At 45.6% G+C, this 25,494-nt stretch overlaps 1 protein-coding gene across 1 annotated transcript in view; it reads left to right on the forward strand.

Moving 5' to 3' along the window:
* LOC134010850 (ephrin type-B receptor 3) overlaps window positions 1-21,468 on the forward strand; it is a gene marked incomplete at its 5' end in the record, with an annotated part of 23,407 nt that extends 1,939 nt beyond the window's left edge. The window contains one exon of the mRNA XM_062450130.1: window positions 21,190-21,468. Coding sequence (XP_062306114.1) covers window positions 21,190-21,468 — 279 coding nt within the window. The remainder of the gene's footprint in view (window positions 1-21,189) is intronic.
* Between the last annotated feature and the right edge of the window lie 4,026 nt (window positions 21,469-25,494).

Consider the following 25,494-nt stretch of genomic DNA (forward strand, 5'->3'; position numbering starts at 1 on the left):
ATCGTACAGAAACTGAAAGCAACCATGAGAGACACCACATTTTCTTTTTTACTATTATCCGAATTCATGAATAATCGAATTATAGTTTAATTTCTCAATGCCCTCGAATGTATTTATTTACCCCTGCCTATTAGACTGTCGGCCATTTGAACTATGGACTTTTTCTTCTATCAATCACATGGAAGAAGTGACCCAAGAGGATTCAGCAAATGAATTGATGAATTGATTATACAAACAAATTGCATATAGAATTGGATATTGTATTTTTGTTGTTGTTCTAAACAGCCTGTACATGTTTTGTAACAAAAAATAAGATAAATAACATGAATCAAAATGGTGTTCTGAGAAACTGCTGGAAAAAGTGTCGCTGTGAGATGATTTGTGTCTGGTTGGGTTAGGTCAAGCGTGGGGGGAATGTGGTAGAGATATAAAGAAAGAGTGATAAAGGAAGAGAAAGAGGAGGGGCTTATCCCACGGTGAGGCCGTCGGATGCTCATAATCCAACCGTTGGTGTTGCTCCCTACTACTTCCTGTGTGCGTACGTTAGTGAATGGCTGTGTTGAGTGAGTGTGCGTTTCCAGGTCAACACTTTAGATTTACGACCATACTGGATCTAGCTGTACCCACTCGGTTCTCGTTCTTACATGAAAAGGAGTTGTATTGTGTAGCCCTGTGAAGCTGTCAGTAGTTGTCTTCCATACACTTTTATCAAAGAAAGGGTCCTGCCTTCCCTATCTGTTCTTCAAACACACCTCTATGGTCAATGGAAATGTATAAAATGTCTGTACATTGCAACATGTTCATTTACAGTAATATACAGCTACCAGATACCTCCTAACAGGATTCCACCCCACTCACCTGTGTGGCTCAGTTACAATGGTTTACCACCAATAGGTCCACAGGTGGAGCTCCGTCAGACGGCCCGAGCAGTTTGTCCCTTGTCCTAATGAGCCCCTAGGCGGAGCTCCATCAGAAGGCCCAGCTCCATCAGAGGGCCCAATCTGCTCCACAGTGACTGGAACCTGTCGGCTCCAGTCAGACAAGTGGCCCACCGGTCCAAGCCTGTCAGGCTGATAAATGCAGCAGCTGATCCACAGCATCCAGGAAATACACTCGCAGCCAGCGCAGACACACGGATGGCCGACCCATGATTATCTGTCTTTATTTCCTGTCCAGCCTGCGATCATCCCGTCTCCGTACTGGCTCTATCTTGATTAGTACAGTGCTGGATCAACAACCTTGGCCTGGAGAGAGGCAAAAACCTCGAGGCCACGTTGTAAACGATAGCAGCTGTATCACCGAGACCGTACCTTTGGCGTTTTCTGAAAAGGGTTGACTTGAGGGACAGGTTCTACCAACCGTGTGGATGTTTGAAAATTAGGGGAGATGGTAGCTGTCTACAGTGCTGATCCTACAGATTATCCAGACAGCATCTGTGAAGTGTCTGGATAGGTCTTAATCAATGCAATTTGTGAATAATATTAGTTCTGTGTGTAATAATAGTGTGATGTCGTGTCCGTTCATTAAGCCTTGCCATATAACTTTCTCAAACCTTTTTGTCAACCCTGTGAAAGGCATCAACGCCAAAATATCATGTGTTCCCAATTAATATCACTTTTTTCTACCCTTTGAGAACAGATGAGTGTGCAAAACGGGTTTAGTAACCCAAAAAAGTTAGAATGCACGATAGTAAGTAGCAAACTTGAGAGCGATCATAAAACTGCACTCCACTAGCTTTGGTCCTTTACATCATGGCCTCTGCCTAACAGAATGGATGTCTTTAAAGTCCTCTTACATGCCACAACAAGCATATTGACTTCATAGCTGGCAAGTCAGTCAAATATATTCGAAACTCCTGTTTCTAGAAACCAAAGCATCGACGAAGGCAGTGGAATACATGAGAATACAGGTCAGTGAAATCACAAATTCACGGACTGAAATCGTCCAGTAGAAATATTCCGCCCCACTTTCCCACTCGATCAGACAACCACTGTTACTAACAAGCACGCGGTGCCCCCCCCCCCCCCCCCCAAAAAAAAAAAATACAATAAAATAAAAAATAAAACAAGACAGTTGATGAACGTGAATAGAGAGGGGGCCTAAGCACAATCAGATGGTAGACATGCCCACTCGTGAAACAATGGCAGCAGATGGCTTGTATGAAGCATTGATGAGGTGCACATGCCGTGTCGGGTCCTGGCTTGTGGTTTTACTTCACAAACACTGAACGTGACGGATGAGCTTCTACGCTCTTGCACATTCTAACAAGTGCTTGCAGATGAAAAAAAAAAAAAGCTTTTCACTTGTTTGCTTGAAGATGGTTCATGGACATGAATTTCAATTGTCGTACCAACCATTAATCCGCACTCTTTGTACTCATAGCCTGGTTTCTCTGCTAAATGCTGACGTGAGGACAGAATCAATGCTTATGTGTGTGCCAGTGTGTATGTGTGTGTGGATACAAGTGCTAGTATTATAGTTTTCAAAAGCACCAACGCAAGCAGCAGAGTTAAACTTAGGTTCAACATAGTCCCCTCTCTTTCTGTGTGCCAACAAACCCTTCTTTCAGTATTCTGGGGCTCCATTCTATCCCAACATTCCCTTTCTACCCCATGTGATCCCCCCCATCCGACTCCACGATTCTATCCCCTAACCCTTTCCCCATGATTTTTTCTTTTCGCATTTTTTGTGTTCATCTGTCACTGTTTTATATGAATATATACAACTTTTTTAAACAAGCTCACTTAACATGCCTGTCTTCTCGTCACTTTTGAAAATACCTAGAGAAAAGAAGTGAGATGTTTAAGAGTACTGTACATGTATTGTAGGGAAGGAAGAAACCGTTGGAAAATGCAATTGTTTATTCCTCTTTGAAAGCATTGAGATGTATTTAATGGTGCAGAGTCAGACATAAACAACAAATTGATAAAAATGATGCATTCTTGTAGAAATATTTTTAAAAGACCCTTTTGCAATTAAATTATTTAAGAAATGTGATACACTTTCTTGTCTGAGTCCTTGAGTGGTGAATTCATATTCATTTGTGTAATATGTATTTCTTCTATAGTACAACTGAATCTGAAATATGCTAAACCATATGGTTTTGTAATTTCTCTATGAGAAAATATGCAACTCTTTCAGGGGGAAAACGTATTTCTCCCTCTTAATCATTTTCGGCATTTCATAACAACACTTGAGTACTTACATTTTCTAAACAGTGTGTCTCTGTTGATAGTCCCAGAACTTCAATTCAAGATAGTGATCTGCTTTAAAATAAACAGACTACACTCCCAGACATAACTTTTCCAACTTACGCCAATACCTAGCATACCAAGAGCATTCACGTTTTTTTTTTTTTTATATTCACCTACATACCTCAACCTTTGTGTTTCAGTTTCAGACTGGATTAAACTGTAGCCTTTCCTTTATACTTGAAAATGCCATATGGTATTTTAGTTTGACTTCTTTCATTGACATAAACTTGGGTGAAACACAAAGAAAAGAACCTTTTAGTCACAAGGGCACCTAATTTATTATCCATGGTAGACAGAGTTAATCTAATCTGGTCCTCTAGTTGCTAAATTCAATTGTAAAAAAGGTTCATTAGTACCCTACCACATGGAAAAGTTCATAAATAAATCAAGGGACTAATACCAAGTGACAAATTACTAGTCGAATGCAAAAGTACCTGTCAAACCTCACTCAAACACAACCATTTAACCAGAGAGGACATAACAGTTTTCCTGCTTTATAGATAGCAACAAAGTATTCCAGTAGGACAAAATACAATTTTTTATGAACACACGTGAAACATTCAAACTCACTGCAAACACAACAGAACCCAACCATATCTTACTCGACTAGCAAGTGAAGTTAGACAGCAAAAGAAAGTGTCATGGATCATGTGTTACGACTGCTTGTAAGCCCCATCCATTCATCCCCAGGCTCCTTCTTTGCTTCCCAGTCCAATTAAAACAGAACTCAGATCAGGCGGTCTCGGTGTCTGAGTAGAGCAGATATTTTCGAACTCTTGTCGCTAGATGCGCTCAGAAAAGTCTCAACTGAGGATTACGGGTTTTTTTTTCGTTTTGTTTTTGCGGTTGCAGCGGCAGAATACTTTTCTCACTAGAGATCAGAGACTGGAAGGGTACACACGAGCCTGAACTAGGCCCCCTTCGATACGTTGACTTGGGAAGACCTCTGGACATTTTGTGGGGCAGTGGAATTCAGAAACACAGGGCCGTCATTGTTTGCTGTTTCTTCATTTGCCATCGCAACCCGCTGCTGTCAGTCTCCTTTGTGAGGCTGGTTGGACTTAGGCACCATGTCAGCCGTCGTGAACACAAATAAAACAATTACAAAAATCGTATCTTTAGCTAATTCAATACACTGAAAAGGGAATATGATAACGGGAAATGTTTGACAATGTGTATAGCATGCAGAACCTGAACAAAGACATTGAAATCATTCCACTTTGAAGTGCACAGGGCTATGGATCAGTGGCAGTGTTAGATATTGTATTTATACCTGCGGTTACTGATATGGATTCATGTCCTCACTGAGTTTCGGAATATCAATAGTGTTTTGACCTACTTCATCGAAATATGTAATAATGAGATGGAGAATTATTGAGCTGTCAATAAAGATTAATTTCTCGTCCCTCGGCTGCTTCAACAGCATTTGCATTAATATCGTAAATGCATTAACACGTCTTAGCTGTGTGTTGGTTGTAAAGAGGATCAATGTGGAGCATGATTATACATACATAGCTCTGAGAAATCCACTCCCTTACACATCTCATTTCCCCTCTCTGCAAATCCTCTCTCTTTCTACTATTCTCTCCCTCTTATTCCCCCAAGACTCGTCTTTTTCTCCCACTCCTTCTCCCTTATTCTCTTTTTTTTTGGTCTACCCCCCCTCCATCTCTTTCGCTGTAATCCTTTCTTTTCTCTTCGGCTTGGTGTATCTAATTGGTCACGTCTGTACGGTGACATAGGGACCTGATATAATTGCCGGACAAATACTGCGACGTTTAGCATCAGACCTGTCTGAGCTAAGCTGTGCACAGACACCAACCAACTGGAAGGCCTAATTACAGCTGCAGAGCCACAGCTCAGTAATTGGCAACGACTTCCAACAAAGACCAGGGTGAGGGTGTGTGTGTGTGTTGTGGTCTGCGAGTTTATGTGAAAGACAAAAAGGCGCAGAGAAAAATGTGTGCTGGTTTGTGTCCGTGTGTGTGTGTGTGTGTGCGTGTTTAAAGGGGTTGGATGTGAAACCGCACAACAGCAAGCAGAGCCAAGACAGAGGAAAAAGGAAATATGTGCTAATCCAATGGGGAAATTTGCCTACAAGTGTGAGAAAATGTGTGTCATAAAAGTCTTCTAATTGCTTTTCCAGCCAGTCATCTGTTAATGTTGCCCCATGAATTGCAGAGTCACAAATCTTTGGTCTTATTATCATTTTATTATTTAATGTTTCATTATGCTATCTGCCCTACATGACAGCACTAATGCGAAGATGGTTGAATGGCTGGTAGTCATTACATTGCTCCTTCATTAAACCTCCCTCCTCCCTCTATTCATGACCTGTCATAAAACAAGCAATTGTGGGTTCATATGCATCCCCCCATGATTTCAGAAGGAAATAAAGAAATGTTCCCTTCTACACCCTACAAGGTGTCAGATACGTTGTTCTGGGTTCCACCTAGTCACAAGAAACATTTCTCAGATCCAGACAAAATCTGAGGCCAATGCCTCTATTCAGGGTAACATCACACGAGATTATCCCATAACCCCCCCCCCCCCCCCCCCCAAAAAAAGAACCCTCTTCTTCTTTCTTCTCCAAAGGGGGCACCCTGCATTCTCTGCCCCCTAACAAGCCTCTCATTGTTGGGTGGTTGAGTCCAACTGCAGGGTCTCTCCTTCTTTGATGGTTCCCTATCAACGGGTGGTAGCCCTACCATGGAAACATATTCCACTGGATAAAAGGGTTTAGGGTTTGATTACAGTCAAAACTGAATAATGAATGAGTTTTGAACTTGGATGTCGGGGCACAGGATTTCGGGACTGGGTATTGATGAGACGTTCGCCGTCCATCGTATTTTAAATAGGCTCATAGAGCACAGCTTGACATGGCATGCTAAGAAGGAATCCATGGGACGCTCATACTGGAGAATGGAACACACACACACCCCCTAAATAAACAAGATGTTGCACAAGATAATGAATCACGCTTCCTCTAACCCCCCACTGAGCAAACACCCTCCTCACAGTTCAACAGACTTCTCCTGGGCCTAAGAGCGTGTGTGTGTGTGTACTCGGTCAATGAATCTGGGTTGAAGGGTGAGGTTCTTGTGGTAAAAACAGGGTTATCAGAGTAACCAAATTCCATATGAGCTACTTAAGGAAATCCCAAACCTAATCTACCGTATTTAGGCATTTCAAGAACTTGGAGACGCTAAGCTTTGCGTCGGACGAGCAGTCATTCAATCGATAGGAGCTAAACTTGGAAGATTATCTCCTCATTAACAAAATTGACCTGCATACCTTGAGCTTCTTTTCAAAGTGGACTTCCTATAGGGGTCTGGTTCTGCATGTGAATAATTGAACAGTGACAAATAATTGAACAGTAAACATCAGCAATAACGATCTCAAACATGATACGGTCATTAATTGCGAAGGCCCGTGTTCCATAAAGCGTCCGTGGGGGACTTTGTACTTGACATGACGCCACCTCCATCTCCGCCTGTCCCTTTAATGTCATCACTATGGACAATTAATCACCAGTGTTCTGTACTTGTGAAAGATGGTCATGGCATTGGTTAGTGGAAGGTCATTCCCCCCCCCCCCCCCCCCCCAGTGGTAGGAATTGGGGGGGGGGCTGTTTTTCGTTTGACATCTCATTAGCCGGCCGTCGATATTTATCAGTCTTAATCAGAGCGGTGGCAGGTCCGATGTGATTACTTCCTGGCTGAGAAAGCAATCACGCTGCATCCTCCTCCCCGTCCTTGATACAGAGGCTAGAGAAACCAACCGTCCGCTGCGATGGACGAGTCGTGCGAAGGCCGTGAAAAGACAAAATCGAATATAAACGGACGGATCGTGCAAGCCAAGTCCCAGCCGCCTGGCTCACCTTTATCTGTCCTAATAGCAAACACAGAGGACGGGATAATGCACACCGGAGCCTGTACCGTCGAGATAATGGCAAACTATTTGTTTTGTCCATCTTCAAAATAATGAAAAAAGGAAAAGAACGGCACTGTGTAGGTTTATAAAGGCTGAGCATTAGACTGTTGGAAAACGGACAAGATATTACAAGGATTTGGTCTGACGCCACCATTTTCAAAACAAACAGGTTTGTTAACCCTTGTGTTATCTTCGGGTCATTCTGACCCATCAGTCATTGTGACCCACCGTCGTATTGCGACAACTTTACCGCATACAAAAACAAAGTGAAGCATTTTCTTTTAACCGTTGGGCTGTCTCAGACCCCCCACATTGCAAAGGTTAAAAGAAAATAATTTTTATTTGTTTTTGTATTGGGTAAAATTGGGTAAACACAATGATGGTTCATTATGAACCTTTGGGTCATGTGACCCGAAGGCAGCACAAGGGTTAAAAAAAACGACTAATTATATTCGAACACTGCAACAAAAACGTGTATTTCGGACAATTATTTTGACACATTTCCCAACACAGAGGCCTCCTACCTTGAATGGAAATGATTGCGCAGTTGAGTGAACCCATCAGCTCAATCATAGTTCTTATTCAGAACTGACACAGTTGACAAGGCAAACAGAAAAATGATTTTCTTGGATTATAAACTCAATTCCCTTATGAACATTTTAAGCCAGGTGTTCCCCAGCTACTGTCTCCCACCCTGCACTCCGGAAGGGTCTATGTGGACTCTAATGCCAGGTGACAAGAGGACAAAGGCAAGGACAATGGGGGGGTGTTGGGTACGGTGTTAACATTCTTCCAAGCATCGCAGCTGTTTAAATTGGACGGCAAGTGGCGTGTTTATACGGTCTGAAAAGTGTCAACTCATTTACAAACTCGTCGTACCACCAATGACCTGTAAACACCACAAGAAGCCGGCGTTGTCAAGAAACAAAGCGAAGGACAAGAAAAACAGATTTTGAGTATGAGGCGAACACAGCAGGAAAGCGAAGCGTTTCACGCCAACAAAGGATATAGACGGACATTTATAGCGAAAAGTGGGGCATGTATTTGCCTAGCAAGAGAGAAGCTGACCATATTAGGTCCGAATCTTTCGTTATACCGGTTGTATCCGTTTTATCGGCGGTACTGAGACACCCTCCAATTGCGAAGGCAGACCGGAGCTTAGCACCCGTGACAGCGAGGAGGAGTCGACTGACGATTTTGATTGGACCAAAGTGACCGATATGTGACCCCGCCTGCGGCTAGACTGTGACATCACTGCAGATGGGGTCATTCACGGGACAAATCATGTTGCATGCTGGGAAAGAGTTTGCAGAGGGTATTTTTTGACAGGCAAAAAAACGTAGGAACACATTTTGTCAAATTACCAAGTACCAAATAAACAAAAAAAGTAATATTCAAAGTAATATGAAACTCAAATTACATTAAATGAACGGATCACACAGTGTATAAGTTCATACTCAAATTGTTGTGTTCAAAATTATTAATAGCCATCACATAGAGCACACAAATAAAACTTACGAAGATGGAATACACTAACTATTTCATGTTACAGTAAAACTGATGTGTGCCTATTTCCCTCTAAGGAGCAGGCCGTGAAGTGTTTATAAATTAAAACAATGATCTCAGCAAGAATGATCTCAAACATGTCGAAAAAAGACAGAAAAGTGGTTTGTTAGAGTAAAACCGTTCATTCAGGACTCCAAAACACTTTAATTGCCACTGCTTGCCACACCGGTAGAATGACTGTTTTGACCATTTTTACAATCCATCTTTCCCCCGTCTCATTTTATTTCGCTCGCAATCCCTCTCTTCATTGCTTGCTTCCTCTTTTGCACAGATGGCTGGATTTCACAGTCAGTCCCGAGAGTGTACCTGTACACAGACGCCTAGAATCTGTCTACAGTCGAGAACGTGTGAGTGTGTGTCTGCGTGTGTGTGCGCGCGTGCGACCGTGTCGTGCATGCACGCAACGTGCATGTGCTTTCATCTCCGCCAGCGTGTGTGCCACTGCAAGAACGTTGGTTCACAACTGAAAAACCGAGCGGGGGGCAATGCGCAATTGTGTTTCTACGAGTGCGTTGTGCGTGTGACGAAAGGCGTAACTATAATACCGCATCAACGACATCACAGCGTCCCAGCAGAAAGTGCTGAGGACGTGATTAAGAGGCAGGTAGGAATCCGGTCGAGGCAGTCAACAACACATGGTTCAGCAGCCTTCTATTTTGTGATACAGTCAGTCACACTGCTCGAGGTGCACGAATTTCAGTCACAAGCATGCAGCAACACAGCAAAAAATATTCCAAAGTCAACACCCAGCACCGCCGCTCTCCTGTCACATCCTATTCGGTCCCTTAGCTTACAATACCTTGAAGTTTGTTTGTGCGGATGTGTCTGGCTTCAGCCTTGCATGTCTAGAAGTCCTCTCCCATGTAAGTACGGTGTCCTGATTTGTTACGGCCCTCCTTTTCCTAATGTTAAAAGATGCCTCAACTTCCTGATCGTTTCGACCCAATCTCAAAAGCATAGAAGACATTGATATACATTCGAATACCATCGCGAGTAATTGATCACATCGATTGTGTATTTAGCAAGGACGTGCTTGAATGAAGGCTTCCACCGTGTACCATGCCACAGTGACAGGGGCGTTTGCTCGGAGACGGACTCCTGCCCTGTGTGTTAGCCTGACGTGTAGTGGAGCCTTTTTTGCTGTGCAGTCTCTTTCAGGGAACCTACTGTAGCGGGTGCACGCGGGTGCACGCATTCCTACACACACTCGCTCCTCCACGCCTCCACGTCCAAACACACATCGTATGTGCACACGTACATGATTCATCTTGAACGGGCAGGTAATGAGGTCTCTCCCAGTAAGGAGCAAAGGGGGGGGGGGGGAATCAGACACATTCGGCGTCGGAGACTGGCGGCGATGATGATAATACTTCTTTGTGCCGTGGAAAATGGGGCCGCTCTAAGAAGGCCGGCTAATTTCTCAGCGCTCTCCTCCTCTTTTCTCCTTCTCTTTGATCCAGAGCGCCCGTAGCCCCCTTAATCCATGCCGCCATCTGCCCCCTTGCAGAGGTCATGGAGCGGTCATGTTTTCGGAAAAACTGCTTGTGAGAAATCGACGATGTCGGCCGACTGTAAAGTAGTTGTTTATGTTTCAATATTTATTGAAAAAAAAACAAAAAAAAAAAACACTCACAACCCTGTTCTCATTTTCTATCTTCTACTGCCCCCCCCCCCCCCTCCTCCCCTCCCCTAAGGACACAAACGCAAGAATGAGAGAATTAAGAGCACGTGCTATCAGCATGTATAGAGGAACCACGTCGCACGCCGCCCCGCGACACATCTCCTTCTCACACTCATTTGACATGAGGCTGTGTTCACATGAATAGCTCCGGAACTTGCACATCATGTTTGTCTGGATGATCTATATGCACATTTTGAGTGACTTTTGATTAGATTTTTTTACACAGTACTGTACATAGAATGTGGTTCTTTATCGCTTGCATAAAATAAACAACTGTGCTGTCTATGTTGTGGCAGTGTCTATACGGATACCTTCCATGTATGATCGCACAACGCATTTGCAGCTTATGAGCATATTGTATGTCAGTGGTATCACATTTTATATCACAAAGTTAGAAGTTACACTTTGGGTAAAGCACCGTGAGCCGCATCAGATGTACCTGTTGTTAACCAGACATTGAATCACATAAGAAAACACATCATATGGTTTAATAGAATCTGAGACAGCTGTCATACAGTAGAAGGTCATATGCCGTTGGAATGTTTATTTCTTGGGGACTTGATCATTGTCCAATGAATGCTAAGACTGTTCACACTTGTCTCGTCTGTCCTGATAAAGACACAGGACATTACTTACCCTTCAGATGTGTAACTCCTAAAAAAGGCTCAAATGCAGCCCAGTGTGCTACACAAGCCCCAGTGACAGAGTGCCGGCTTTGATGAATAGCTTTCAATCTAAGAACAGAATGGGGTTCAGGAACCACTCGGAAAGAGTTTAGTCATCTAATTGCTTTTGGGGACGAAAGGCTATTTGGTTTGCTTTGTCAAAAAATTCATTACAATCTGATAGGAGGCCTTCTTCTCATGCATCAAGACACTTTTCACCTTGTATAAAAGGATTTATTACTTAAATTCAAGTTTTTTGCTCTCATGAGTTTTCACAAAGTTCCTGAAAGCTGAAGTTTGTCTGAAGTATAAAGTCTTAATGTCATATTTACTACATAGGCTTGCTAGCAAACACTACTGCCCCTAGTGTTAGTAACCCTTGTGTGAAAGTAAGAAATAGCCGGAGCACAAAATTACATATCAATTCACTCATTCCAAAATATATCGCTACCATATTTATTAACTAGGACGACACAAATGGCCCTTAGAAAATTCCAACTATTGCATGTGACACGGAATGTCTCTTTGTACAGGGCTCATGTTTTAACCCTCACTTGATGTGACAAACTTTAGACACCCCTGTCATAGTCCTGTCAAAGCCATGGTCTCATGGAGTGGGTGGTATCTGACCGGGCCCCCTACGACACAGCATGAGCGCACCAGAGGTCACAGGCAAACTAAGAATATGCCGTCGGGGGTCAGTGCAACGTATTTGACCCCCATCCCCACCCCCTGCGGAGCTAGCTAGCATCTGAGTGCTGTTGCATCCCAACAGGACACCATGTTCTGTCCCTGCTAACAGGGCAGGTGCTGATGGGGCAGTCAGTGACCTTTGACTGTGGGGAGTCTGAGGGGTTTGTAAGGGTTTGTGACCATAAAGGGATCGGGGCAGTGACATCTGGACGGTGTCGCTGGGTTCATGTATGAAACGCATTATGACATGATAATGGGATGTAGATGTAAATGTTGATTTGGGTCTGCTATGGTCATGAGAAGGACAACTTTAATTTCTAATTTGTGTCAAGGCTATTACGATGATTAGTTGCTGTATTACTTAAGCTGAAGTGTGTCTGAATTGTATTTAAAATCTACAAATCCATGTTGCTCATATTTATTGCCTGGTATTTTTTATTGCACTTAAAACGTGAAATTCAAAACGTTTATTGAGCAAGGGGGGAAAAATCTAATATCTATATCATGACAGCAATACAGTTGGGAGATACTGGATCTACAACTCTACAAATCCACTCTTGAACGCAATACCCTTTTAACAGTAACCAGATCATTACGGACATTTACCTCATTGCTACTGTACTGTACTGCATCAAATAACCCCTCTTCCTGCTGCACTTACTCCAAGCGGAGCACACGATTAATGATTTGAATTCCATTGACCCTTTGCCGCGGGTTTTACGGGGGCTGAGGTTCTGGGACGGAGCGAGCCGTCGGGGGGGGGGGGGGGGGCACATGCGGTCGAAGGCGGAGGGGGACGTTGTACTAGCGCGGCGATTGAGAGAGGGGGTCTGGGCGCTTGCGCTGCCTCATTGCAGGAGGCCGGAACAGCAGCTCTCTTTGTGCCTGGGCCTTCTTTTTCTTCCTTTCCACTGGCTCAGCTTGTGAAGCCACGGGAGCAACACTGCCCTGTCTGCAGCCTCTGCCCTCCTGTCTTTGGCTCGGCTACGGCACTTTAAAGAGAGGGGGAGGTTAGTGAAGGGGAGGACGGGAAGGTGGGGGGGGGGGGGGGAATGCTTCTTTGAAAGGTGAGGAAGGGGACAAACGTGGTTGCGGGATCATCGGTGTTGCGCCGTCGGAGGAAACGGCTGAGGTAATGTGCGGAGACTTTGTAAAGTGTTCTCCGAATGTCCACGTGTGTGCAGTCTTCCTTCGAAAGAGGCTGCCCTGTGGAGCTCTGGATTGTGAAATGAAAATAAGAAAAGACATACGTACATAACCTCTGCCCTAGAGCGAGCCTATTATATTAATGACATGTCTGAGAATTTCACTGGTAAAAGATACGGTTGCTAAAATACAATGAGATTATAGAGTGTCTTTAGCAATCTCATAAATCTTTTTGCTCGTTCGATTTGCTCAACCTTAAATTTCAAACAATCTTTTGAACCTTGGGGATATTACAAACGGGATTTGCCATTAATACCTCCCTCGTAAACCATGTGACTACCAGCTGAGCTAATTTCATTATTTTAAAATTGATATCCGCAGACCTGGACACTTGTCATTGTGTGCCTTTAATGAGTATCGGTGGAGGTATTATATCCTCTTGTGAGACAATACCGCCGAGTTATTTCAGTTGGAGGATTCTGTGCCACAGAGGGATGCTGAGGCCACAGGAACCGGTTCTGTCATTCACCATTGCGCTAAGTGCCAGTGTGCCACACAATTATTACAACAGGAAAAAACAAGTGTCTCTCTTCGGGAAACCACTTCAAAGAGCTCAGTTGCCATTTGAAGTCGAGCGTGCCAATACCTGAACGTAACAGATAGACACCAATCCCATTTGCCGATAATTCCGTCTGTTCAAAAACCGGCGCGCCGAGCAAATAGGAGGAGAAGAAAAGCTCGAAATACAAAACAAAATGTGGTAAGTGGATTCCTTCGTCGCCCGTAATCCTCCAACCCAGCATAAAACGGCAAACGCAAACTTTGGGGCGTCGTCGGTAACGACAATGTGCTTTTGAGCGAGTGCTGAATGAGTTTTCGTGTCCTTCTTGATTCTACGTGGGCCCCTTTGTGCCTTATCCAGTTATTCAAATCAGTATAAACAGTGATTTTTTTTTTTTTGGGGGGGGGGGGGGGAACCGCGCATTCTAGTGGGAACTAAAACACTGAAATGCTTTGACGAGCAAATACTCAGGGAGACAAAAGCGTCCGAAACAGACCGAGAACCGCACAAAACCCCTCAGACAATCCACTGATCCTCTCCGGCCTGCTTTGGCGACCCTCTGTGTGTGAGAGCGAGGTTAGGGAGGGAGAAACTCGATTTAGACTCTGCTTCGGGCTGTGTAACCCGGGGGGTGGGGGGGGAGTCGCGGAGAGGCCCCCCAGATAGAAGAAAGGAATCCTGGGAGCGTGAGGCGGAGAATTTGGGTCCGGAGAGGAGCGACACAGGCTTATGTGACGGACACCGAGGAGGAAGCCGCGGAGGACCGAAGAGCCGACGTGGGAATCCAGAAAATGTCAGCGCCACATCCATCATCCCCCCAAAGTATCATTGGACGCGAGGACCACGAAACGTTCGTCGTTAATTAGCCAGGGCGTAAACTTTGGATGAAAAAGAAACCGGAGCATTGCACCACAGCAGCACCCCTCTGGCCTTATCTGTTCACAATCGAGGATAAAGATGCCCCCTATTCTGGCAAAGCGCCCCCTTCCATCATTTACAAAAAACAAAAGGAATTGCGGAGAGGAGAGGTTTGAAAAGGGGCCATTCAGAGGTTCTGAGAGTGTTGCTAAACAGGATTAGGATTGGATAGAATGAGGTAAACAGTGGCTCCCTCAATGGAGGGCCAATGGGAGCGCTGTTTGCCAAGGGGTTGGTGGGGAAGACAATAGTTAGATTAGCCATCTGTGGGGCTGGGGGTGTCATCTTCATTAACAGGCTTAGGCCCCACAGCCTGCCGTTTGCATAAAGTGTCAAGCCCAGGGAGGGTGAATGGGGAAGGGGGACATGTGTTGACAGCCTGACCCCCCTACCCCCCCACCACCACCACCATCCTCCCGCCCCCCTCCCCCCCCTCCTCACACCAAAGTGTGCACATGCTCAAGAAAAAGTACAAACGCGAGCGCCTGCAGGTGTGTTGACGCAGACACATGGACACAGTCGCACACACACACACACATAAAAGCACTTACGCAACGACCACAGACACACATGCCCCCCCCCCCCTGCCACCTTCACCCTCCCTCTCCTGCCCCCCCACCCCCATCTTGGGTGCATGCAGTTTAGCATCTGCTTTGTCTGATTGTCAGTGGATCGCCAGGGATTTTTGCATAACACTGTGCATCGGTTAGGGACTTGTGACAAGCACTGGGACCTGATTCAATTATTTACGTCGGAGCCGCGCGAGAGAGGATATAGCAAGGTGGAAAATGTAGTCTGTTCAGATAGGCCACAGATGTCCAATCATTTCCCAACTGAAAAAAATACGCCATACACTGTACACACAAATGCATGCACGTACACATTTGCACACGTGCAAACAAAAGGAATACACGCAGGCACACCAGTACACATACACGGTGCTCTGGGAAGTGGAGACCGTGCAAAGCGCCATTACAATTGTGTTTGATACATAACATGAAGATAGCTTCCCTAGTTAGCCTGCAAGCTGGAGTGAAGAAACCCAGGCATTCTTTTCAAAAGATGGGGTTTGTAAAAAAGTTATGTAGAGACTCCAGCATTCTGGTAGTAGTGGCAAGTATATCCACAATTGCAGCACCTAATCTGAGAAGTTCACTGAGATGAACGAGCCGTCCATACCGTAAATCCTGAAGAATATACCTTTATTTGATCATATATTTTACTGCACAGCAACCTGAGTTACCTGTTTGAAAGTTACTGAATGAGGCACTCCTGTTCGACATCTGACTCTTAAGGTGTGGCCACCTTGGGCCAATCTCGCTATCTTTGCGACAGGCAACGGGACACCAAGGTGTGGATCTGCTTCGTTTAGGCCATTGTCACCTTTCGTTGTAATCCTTGCCGGCGTCTCACCTGACAAAGGGGTAGAAAGGGTACCTCCAGAACACTACGAGAAAAGGCATTGTTTGGCGTAATTGTCAGCGCACCGTCCCAAGAGAAAGAATGACAGGAAGGAAAAAATGAGGGAGGGAGGGAGAAATGAGGGAGGGAGAGAGGGAGGGAAGATAGGGGGGTTAAGATGTGCCAGCTATGAGGAGACTTCTGGAGTGGATTATGTAACAGAGGAGGAATGTACTGTATTGACTTACACATGATGGATGAGAATTACAGGAAGTGCAGGATACCTGTTTATCCTGCTCGTTGGCTGTGGAGAAGATCTGTATTGGAGATTTCCAGGTAAGTTTTCAAACCTCTACACAAATTCAGCATTCCTGTCAGCAAATACACAGAAGCAGAGTACAGAATACGAATGTGTGGTTGTACCATTTTCAGTGGTATTTGTGTACTCGGTTTGTCGACCATGTTCTGCCCTGTTTCTCTGCGACTGTGATTTGTTTTGTTGTCCAAGTGGCGTGGTTGACGTCCCAGAGGATAAGATCAATTTTGGAATCATAATAGCATTATGGGACCATATAAAAGAATTATGCAACTCGAAACCAGGACTGCAGTGCATCGTTCCTCCAGCCTGCTTGCCTTTTCAATAAATCACACCCTGCTTGCATAATCTGTCAGATTTTGACACTCTTAAGCAGTACACTCTTAATTATTTCTGTTGACCCGATCTAAGGGCACCGTAAGTTCTTTTTTTACCTGTCACATTTATTGTGTGTGTGATTGTGTGTATGTGCATGCAGTCACAAGTATGTTTCATTAAATGGCATCGATTCAAATGAGCCATTTAACTGAGCCACTCCAATCCACTGTTCACACCTACCAGCCTAGGGGGTTGTGTGTGTCAAATTTACCCTGGAAGAAAAAACTGTTTGCTCAGACTGATTAGTGCCATTTTCTCCATTAAGCCTTACCAGTACTTTGCATGTGAAGTGGCACTTTCTGACAACCATTTGCAAACGAGGACCTGCTTATACATGCGATCCAATTGTTCATTAGCTCTTAATGCAGATGATATACCGCTTTGAAATGCAGATTGGTTGTTATTCCCGTGGCCTTTTGAGAGGTGATTTATTCCACAGGGCTGCCTTACAGGGCTACCCTACTGTATCAGGGATGTGAGTGTGAGGTGAAGGAGCAGGGAGATATGGGATGTTTTGAGGGTGGGCTACAAAGGACTTTGCTGGAACCATGTCAAGCCTTTTGTGTCCGTGTGGCGTTTATGTGAGTGATTTTGCATTTTGTGAAACCGGACAAGTTCACTCAGACATTCTATGGTAAAGGACGACTGAACTATTAAATATTAAATGCATAATGTGTATGACTGTGTGGGTTGGAAGCAGGGTTGTACCGTTCAAGGATCTGACTCTGGTGAAATGTATTATTTACTATCTCAAACCTCCATCTCTACTCCCTCAGAAAGACATGAATATCATTGCACTCCAGAGAATGGGAACACGGGAAAACATTTCTAGACAGGAGCTGTTCTCGTTCTCACAGAGACTCTGGGAGCAGCCTTACAGTGTATTCCTATCGTAGCATAACTGTTTTAAGAAAGAAAAAACGGGCAAACTTGCATTAAGGTTACACTAGGTTAAACCACAAGGTTAAAATACCATGTAGCTACATAGTATATCATCGTGCAAAGTAACTCCATAGGTTTGGCTCAGTGGTTAGAGCATTTGTCGGCAGATCAAGAAGTCACAGTTTCAGATTTCCCTTTGTACGTCGCTTTGGATGAAAGTGTCCGCTAAATGAATATAATACATTTAGGAACAACATTCTATTTACATAGGAAATGATGTGTAGTTACACTTCACTAGAGTTTAGCAGTGCAAAGGGATACTTATGGTTAGAGAGAGAGAGAGAGGTTAGGTTGGGCTTGGGTATGTGGATGTTAACGTTGATCTTGTATTGAGAACACCATTTTTTTTTTTATACCTAAAACCATAACATTTGATACCATTTAACTGCATAGCAATTCCTATGTCTTTCCAATATTTTTGACTATAGGTATTGCTATGTAGTTACATGGTAGTTGATGGAAACTTAACATGACGTGTCGTTAAAAAAATATTTTATGATGACTGGGCCAAAACACTATGTTCTTCCGTGCTAACAAGAGCTAAGATGAATTCCCCACTTTTTAAATCAACTGCCTTCAATTACACTCCCTGCAAGTGTAATATCTAGCAAAACATTGAGAGAAAAATAAATACAACTAAAACTTGGTGCCATTCGTGCCATCAAGTGTGTTGCTACATCGCAAAGAAGTTTATTTTTTCTCTGTATAAAAACGTTGGACGAGCAACATATAAAACAGAATTTGTTCTGTAGTTGTCCAAAGTTATGACTAAGTGCTGACATATATAGTAATAGTAGTAGGTTCTTTATTCATACACAAGCAGTAAAGTACATTTTCAGACTCATTCTGTTTATTTCAGGAGAACGACAAGAACTTCAACATCCTGGTGGTCTAGTGAACAGATCCCGAACATGGACGCACACATTACCGCCTGTCTTCCGACATCAGACTCCTCAAAAGCACATTCCTCCGCAGTGCACACACGGCCAAACGAGAATCCAGAGCTCATGTCTTGTGGTCAGGCCTCGGTCGTGGCGTCCTTCCAGCCTGGCTCCTCCAGGTAGAGAGAGACCCCACCTGGGATTGATCAGACGGGCTCCGTGGGGATCCTGGAGGTCTGCTCTTGTGGTCCATTTGCCTTGGAGATTAGGTGTCTCTGTAGATTAGGCCTGACAGGGCGCCAGAGCTCATCCCCTCTCTCGGTGTGTTTACGCCCCGCTCCTTGCGCTCCACAGGTGGCTGACATGCCCTTAGCAGGGCCTCCTCTCAGACAGGAGGCTCCCACAGAGGGAGAGGGGAGCGTGTGTTAGAGAGAGAGAGAGAGAGGGGGGGGGAGAGAGAGAGAGGGAGAGAGACAGAGAGAGAGAGGGAGAGGTAGAGAGAGAGAGGGGGAGAGAGAGAGAGAGGGGGAGAGAGACAGAGAGAGAGAGGGAGAGAGAGAGAGGGAGAGAGAGAGGGGGAGAGAGAGGGGGAGAGAGAGAGAGGGAGAGAGAGAGGGGGAGAGAGAGGGGGAGAGAGAGAGAAACAGACTAGCCAGAGAGAGAGCGTGTATGTGAGAGAGAGAAAGAATCAGGCTAGTCAGAGAAATACAGTGTGTGCATGTGAGAGAAAGACAGAGAAGAAATACAGTGTGTGCATGTGAGAGAAAGACAGAGAGTAATAGGCTAGTCAGAGAAAGAGTGTATGTTGTGAGAGAGAAAGAGAGAGAGAAACAGGGAGTCGGAGAGAGACAGAGAAACAGGGAGTCGGAGAGAGAGAGAGAGAAATAGGGAGTCGGAGAGAGAGAGAGAGAGAGAGAAACAGGGAGTCGGAGAGAGAGAGAGAGAAACAGGGAGTCGGAGAGAGAGAGAGAGAGAGAGAGAGAGACAGACTAAAGAGAAATACAGACACACATCGGGATCCCAATATCTTTACACTCACACAAACACACTCAATGTGTCAGCAGGACAGTGGGAGGAACACGAATCAATACATCAACATGTTCGCACACTTCCTTAGTGTCTCCACAAACTCTTGTTGTCCTAAAGAGTGTGACAGAGAATTTGAAAGAAAGCGTGTGTGTGTGTGTGTGCATGTCATGAATGTAAACAGTCTCACACATGGTAAGTAGCTTTTGCCACATTGGGCCTACTAATGTGCTTTTGGTGTTTCCCTTCCCATGGGGTTTTGATCAAAAGCAATTAATTTGATCATCTGTGTTTATTCTAAGTGCCGAGCATTGTAATTCATCATCTTGAGTAAGTGTGGCTTCTGTTTTGCTCTGTATTTTAATCCTTTACAAAACGGGCTTTACACTATACTGATTATATACGGTAAGTCAATGCCCTGGTGACGGTGTCTGCCCAGCTGTAAAAAATGGGTAAGACGCTGATGAGAATCTTCAGCTTTGATTTCGATTTTGCACAGGGGGTTAAATCGTGTGATCGAATCACATTTGAATTGTAACACAACGACATTTAATGCGAGTGCGTTTGCGGGCTGCAATAATTGAACAACCATGATTTAGCCCACGCCCGGTGTCAACAGCAGAGACGGCCGGGCAACCTGAGAAGTCCTGCAACGTGGGCATGCACGGCTTTACACGTCGTCAAACACAATCACTATCGATTGGGGTTGGCTGAAGCGTTAGCGCATTGAGTATGCAATATAGATATTGCCTGTCTGACAAGTCAAGGACGTGGAGGTAAGTACTACTACTATAATAAACAAGTTGGAGATGAAACATCAGTGGAAACACCTATACTGCCAGGATGATTACAATCTTGAAGGATGCTTTGCTTGTAGTTTTCGTTTTTAACTTCGAATCTCCTCTTTTCGTGCGTGAGCAAAAAAGCCCACACAGTGATACAGTGCATTCTTTTCAGTCGACATGTCCATCTTTTGACACATCGCAGAGCTTCTCTCGAAACATACACTACCTTCCACACAGAGGCACACACACACTTCCATGAAAGGATTCCGCCAAAACACTCAAAAGACAGATAGTACATTCAACATGCTTTTTCTATCTTTCTATCTTTTCTACCTCCACAACATTAAACTACGTGGCAGGTATCAACAAGCACACACATCTTTTCATAGAGATGTTTGTTTTGCTATCAAACACACCTTCCGCCGCATTACCCAGAAGTCTCTGCTCCCCACACAGTTGTTTCAGTTGTACCTCTCAGCTTGCCATTTGCCGTTGCCCGCGCAACAACACACAAACAGATGGTATAGTGGCAGGCTGGTTGGTTAAATAGCTGCCTGTTACAAATGCATCACAAAGAACTGTTTTCTTTTTTTTTTTTATCCAACACCCATCCTCAATGAAGGAAATACTTAGCCGGGGCGCACACAACTATGGCACCTTGTCAACAGATGTGGAGAGGATGTTAATGGGAGAAATGGAGTGTGGTCCCATTCCTTTTGTTGGTCTCTCTCTCTCTCTCTCTCTCTCTCTCTCTCTCTCTCTCTCTCCCTCTCTCTCCCTCTCCCTCTCCCTCTCCCTCTCTCACCCTCTCTCGCCCTCTCTCTCTCTCTCTCTCCCTCTCGTGCACTTGGCTGGCAGGGAGACATTAAGGTAACGATGGGTCGAGATAATCGAAGGAAGAGTGATGATGACAATAACCGTTTCTGGAGCCATTATGGGACCCATGGTGATCTGTGTTTACCGTTTGCACACAGCGTGACGCTGCCATGCGGGGCGGGGCGTGTTGGCGCGTGCCCCCCCCCCGTGCTCTGTTTCTGCTCAGCGTCCAGCTGGAGTCACACCATCCATCAATCTGTCGCCTCCCCGCCCCTCCGTATCACCTTTCCTCTTCCCCTCCGCATTCCTCTCATCTCCCCCCTTTTATCCTCCGTCCTCCGCCGAGACCCACATCCTCGTCGCCCCCACCACCACCACCGCCCTCCCCCGGACCTGCCTTAACCTCAAGTTAGCGCGGGCCCCAAAATCCATCAACCCCCTCGCCATGCGGCCTGCCTCGGCCTCCCCCATCCCTCCACTCCGGGGGTTGCCGGTGAAGAATTAGCTGAGATCAGTGTAATTTCAGCCCCTCTTGATCAATGCTCATTTGCTCCATGGCCGCCCTCTCTCCCAGCCCAGCTTCAGCCGGGCATGCATCATTCATAAGGGACAGAACGAGCACCTCAGCGTTCCTCCATTTTCAGACTCAGCCCTTCCGCGCAATCGAGCCTCGCGTCCTCGGTGAATTCCTCACCTCGTCCCGACGAGGCGTTTCGTACCTGCTGTGAAGTTTTCCGCAAACATTTGGACCCCCCGATTTCACGTCGATAGCGTGGCACGGAGCGAATCCTTTCCCCCCTGCGATTGGCAGAACGAAACACGTAATGATTTCAGCCTCCCAGCGTCCATGCAGTCGACATCTCCTAAACACCTACTTGAAAGTCCATCTCCCGGTTTCAATTTTTTCATGTTTTTTTTTCCTCTTTCTCGGACCACGTCGAGTTCGACACGTTTTAAAGGAACGGAGGCGGGTGGGCCGAGATTATGTAAATGATGTCTTCCTCCACCAACCGAGCCGATATGTATATTTAAACTTTCCTTCTGCTCCCCTATTTGGCCTCCGCCGGCGTGTTCTCATTAGCAGGCCAACCCCGACGGATGAGGTAACCGCGAGACGCTCTCCGCCGCTGAAGATCAGTTGACGATTCCTCGACGCCGCCACCGCGACCCCGGTAGCGAGGCGAGCGGGGGAGGCACAGCGTGCATGCGGCGCCCACGTCCATTTGTCAGACGCTTCCCTGCCTAGCGGATGCGAGGATTTGAGTGGGGCGGGGGGGGGGGGTGTGTGGAGGGGGGGGGGGGAGCATTAAAGTAAATGTAAACACGTCCGAAAACACACACGCTCACACACATACGGGTTTATGTGTAAACTACCGTCCGGGTAATCGCTCCAAATTCGGAAATGTGGTGCCCCTGCGGTTGCTCTTAGTTCAGTCCTTCCCCCCTCCCCCCTCTTCCCCTCCTCCCTCGCTTTCCCTCTCATCTCTCGTTTGATCACTGGCCCCCCTCGCGCAGGCACCCTCTGTCCTGCTCCCCTCTCCCTTCCCCTCCCTCCCTTCCTCCCTGTCTCGGTCTCGTCTCCGCTTTGATCAGCATCGAAGGCTCACCCGTCGCATGGACTTCCTTCTCCTCGGTCGTTCCCTCTGTCGTGCGTCTTGAACGTGTGCAGTGGGCTTTCCCTCCACTTCATCCCCCTGGCCGTGACATCTTTCTACATCCCTGTGTTCCCTTTTTCCTGTCTTTCTCTCGCTCTTTCTCCCTCCCTCTTTCACTCCGAGTCTGCTCAACTGAGGAAAGGCTGTCAGTTTAGGTTCCCAAACTTCAATAAGCTCTTATATCTGAACGCCTTGACATGGTCATTGACTTCAGAATAAAGGATGAAAACCCCACTGTAAGATACTTGAATTGGCATCAGAAGTGCAATGGATCGTCTAAATTCAAAGCTCGTAAACTGACAAAAGGGTTCTATGACCCCAAAACTGGTCAGTTAGACAAGATGATGCACAGCCTTCCCCACTAACGGAAGACTGAAGAAAGAGATGGACAGACAGGAATGATGAGAGGAGGAGAGGACGATGAGCTCTGCTATCCTCCGCTATTCACTATACCCCCGCCTTCCCTCCACACACCCCCAATCCCCTGTTAACTTGCCCAAGAAAAGCGGTAGTCATGGAAACACGAGAGAGAAAGAGAGCGATAGAGAGAGGGGGGGGGAACAGTACTGGGGAAGAATGAGAGAATCGGGGAGAGTCAGAGAGCGAGGGAGAAAGAACAGGGCAAAAGAGCAAGAGAGACTGACACAAGGAAAAGGGAAGGGGTGAGGGAAGGAGGAGGGAGAGAGGGAAGGGGGAGGGAGGGAAGGGGGACGGAGTGAGGGAGGCGCGGGGAGAGATGCCGGGACAGATACAGGTCATCTCCTCAGAGGCCTGACCCGGGCTAAAATACAGGTCCTTCCTGTAGAGAACAGACACCGGCCCCCATGGAGCGAGTGACATTTGCAGGCGTTAACTCGCACCGGGAGCAATTTCATGGACGTTCAGCACTGCAATGAAAGCCTTTATTTACTAAATTTGGCCCCAGTGATTGCTCGACTTCAGTGTGTTGGTCCACCCCCCCCCCCCACCCCCCGCCCCCTCCAGTTTCACTCTCTTCTCTCTATGTGTTTACCGCCATGGTATGTCACTCTTTTGTTTGAAACCAGGGAGAGTCGCACTCTCTCTATCCCCCTCTCTCTCGGTTACACATCCAGATTTCCTCTCCCTTGCTCCGCACACACGAGCCACCCACTTCTTGTCAGGCCAGACGCAGACAAAAGAGACACCCCACCCATGCACACTCCAGAGTCCTCCCTAAGCTAGTACGGTACCTCACAGGGAGCGAAAGAAAAGGGAGAGAAGCAATTTTTCATTTCCCCGGTCTCCACAGGAACGTCTCCGCCCTCTCCTGTTCTCCCCGGAGTGCGTCGCCACATGAGGCCTGATCTGGTCCCTGGGGCCGCACATTACTCCTAAAGCCTGCCTGGAGACTACACTGGGACACTGCAGGGAGAAAGCATGCTCTCTGATAGGTTTGTTTGTTGATTGTCTCCTTTAGTCACGTCAGTGACTAGTTTAGGGGTAGTTGATGTAGAGTGGTGTGCACGTGGCTTGTGAGATTTGGGCCATGCTACGCTACGCCACGGCCGCGTTGCGAGACTATGAGGTAGTTTTGTCGTTCGAGGTTATGTAAGAGCGATGATGTTGCCATGCGGTGCTGATAATAAATACGTATGACCAATTTGTATTGTCAAGTCTCATGGCATCTTCAATTGCATTCATATTCAAGATGAATTTGAAGTTTGGTAATGCAAAGTTTGTGGTGATATAATTGGTAATGCAAAGTTTGTGGTGATATAATTGGTAATGCAAAGTTTGTGGTGATATAATTGGTAATGCAAAGTGTGTGGTGATATCATTTGTAATAGAAAAACAGTTCACAGCGGTGGACTGTCAATAAACATAACAATTTGTAAACATACAGTATCTTCGTGTTACTAACCTGTTATTTTATTACTCATTCATGGCGGATCACAACAGAACTATAGACCGTAAGTTCAGTTATATTGCCATTTATGCAAAACATCATACCTAAAATAAGCTATTTGTTAGCCAAGTGTCAAAAATTGTAGACTTATGTGGCTCAATGAAAGATAAAACAAATTGAAAAAAAGAAAACTGTTTAACTCTTAAAAAAGTGGCTAAATAGTACACTTCACTGAGCTGTAGTTGCAGCTGTAGCTTTATAAAAGAAGGAGACAAGTTTCAGAACTCAAGAAGGACACAGGGGATATGAGGCTTTGCTCTGAACCATGGTTGGGCAGACTCTAACAAGCTGTCTGCCTTTGCACAGGATGTCCACATTGAAGGTGAGTCCTTGTTAGAGCAAAGACACTGTGTAGTGTTGCCATTACCTGAAGTCTGAAACGTAAAATACCTGGTAACCCAAGATGTGGATAAATCCCCCAAAAGACTAGGAACTTATTGAACCTGTCTCTGGTCTGGAGGAATGCACTTCAAAGATGCTCCAGTCGCTGAGTGCAATGTTGTTTGTTAGGAGCCTGTGATACAGCATTAAAGCTATAATTATTTAAATTGTTCATTGACATGGATGAAGGTTAGACACACATGTGCATTATGTACCGTAGTGTTGGAAAACACATGGGAGTTTGAGAGTCAAGAATAAGGGGCGTAAGAAAATGAAAACAACCACGTCTCAGGAAAGTGAAACCTCAGTGTGATTTTATTTTCTGTGTTTGACTGTAGATACTCTTTCAAGAGTTAACAGTTAACAGTTCAATTAACTGTGGCATTATGTGTTTGTAGCATTTCTTCTGAAAACACGAAGAGAGGGATCTATCTCACGTCGTTTCAGGTGGTGTATACTAGTCTGCTGGTGTACCTTTTAACTAAATTGCCTCCAGTCTTTCCCATTTTCTCCCCCTCCCTCTCGCTGCTCTCTGCTGCTTTCTTGATTGACCTGGCTGTGGCTGATG

Source organism: Osmerus eperlanus, chromosome 24, assembly GCF_963692335.1.
Source record: "Osmerus eperlanus chromosome 24, fOsmEpe2.1, whole genome shotgun sequence".
Classification (NCBI taxonomy): domain Eukaryota; kingdom Metazoa; phylum Chordata; class Actinopteri; order Osmeriformes; family Osmeridae; genus Osmerus; species Osmerus eperlanus.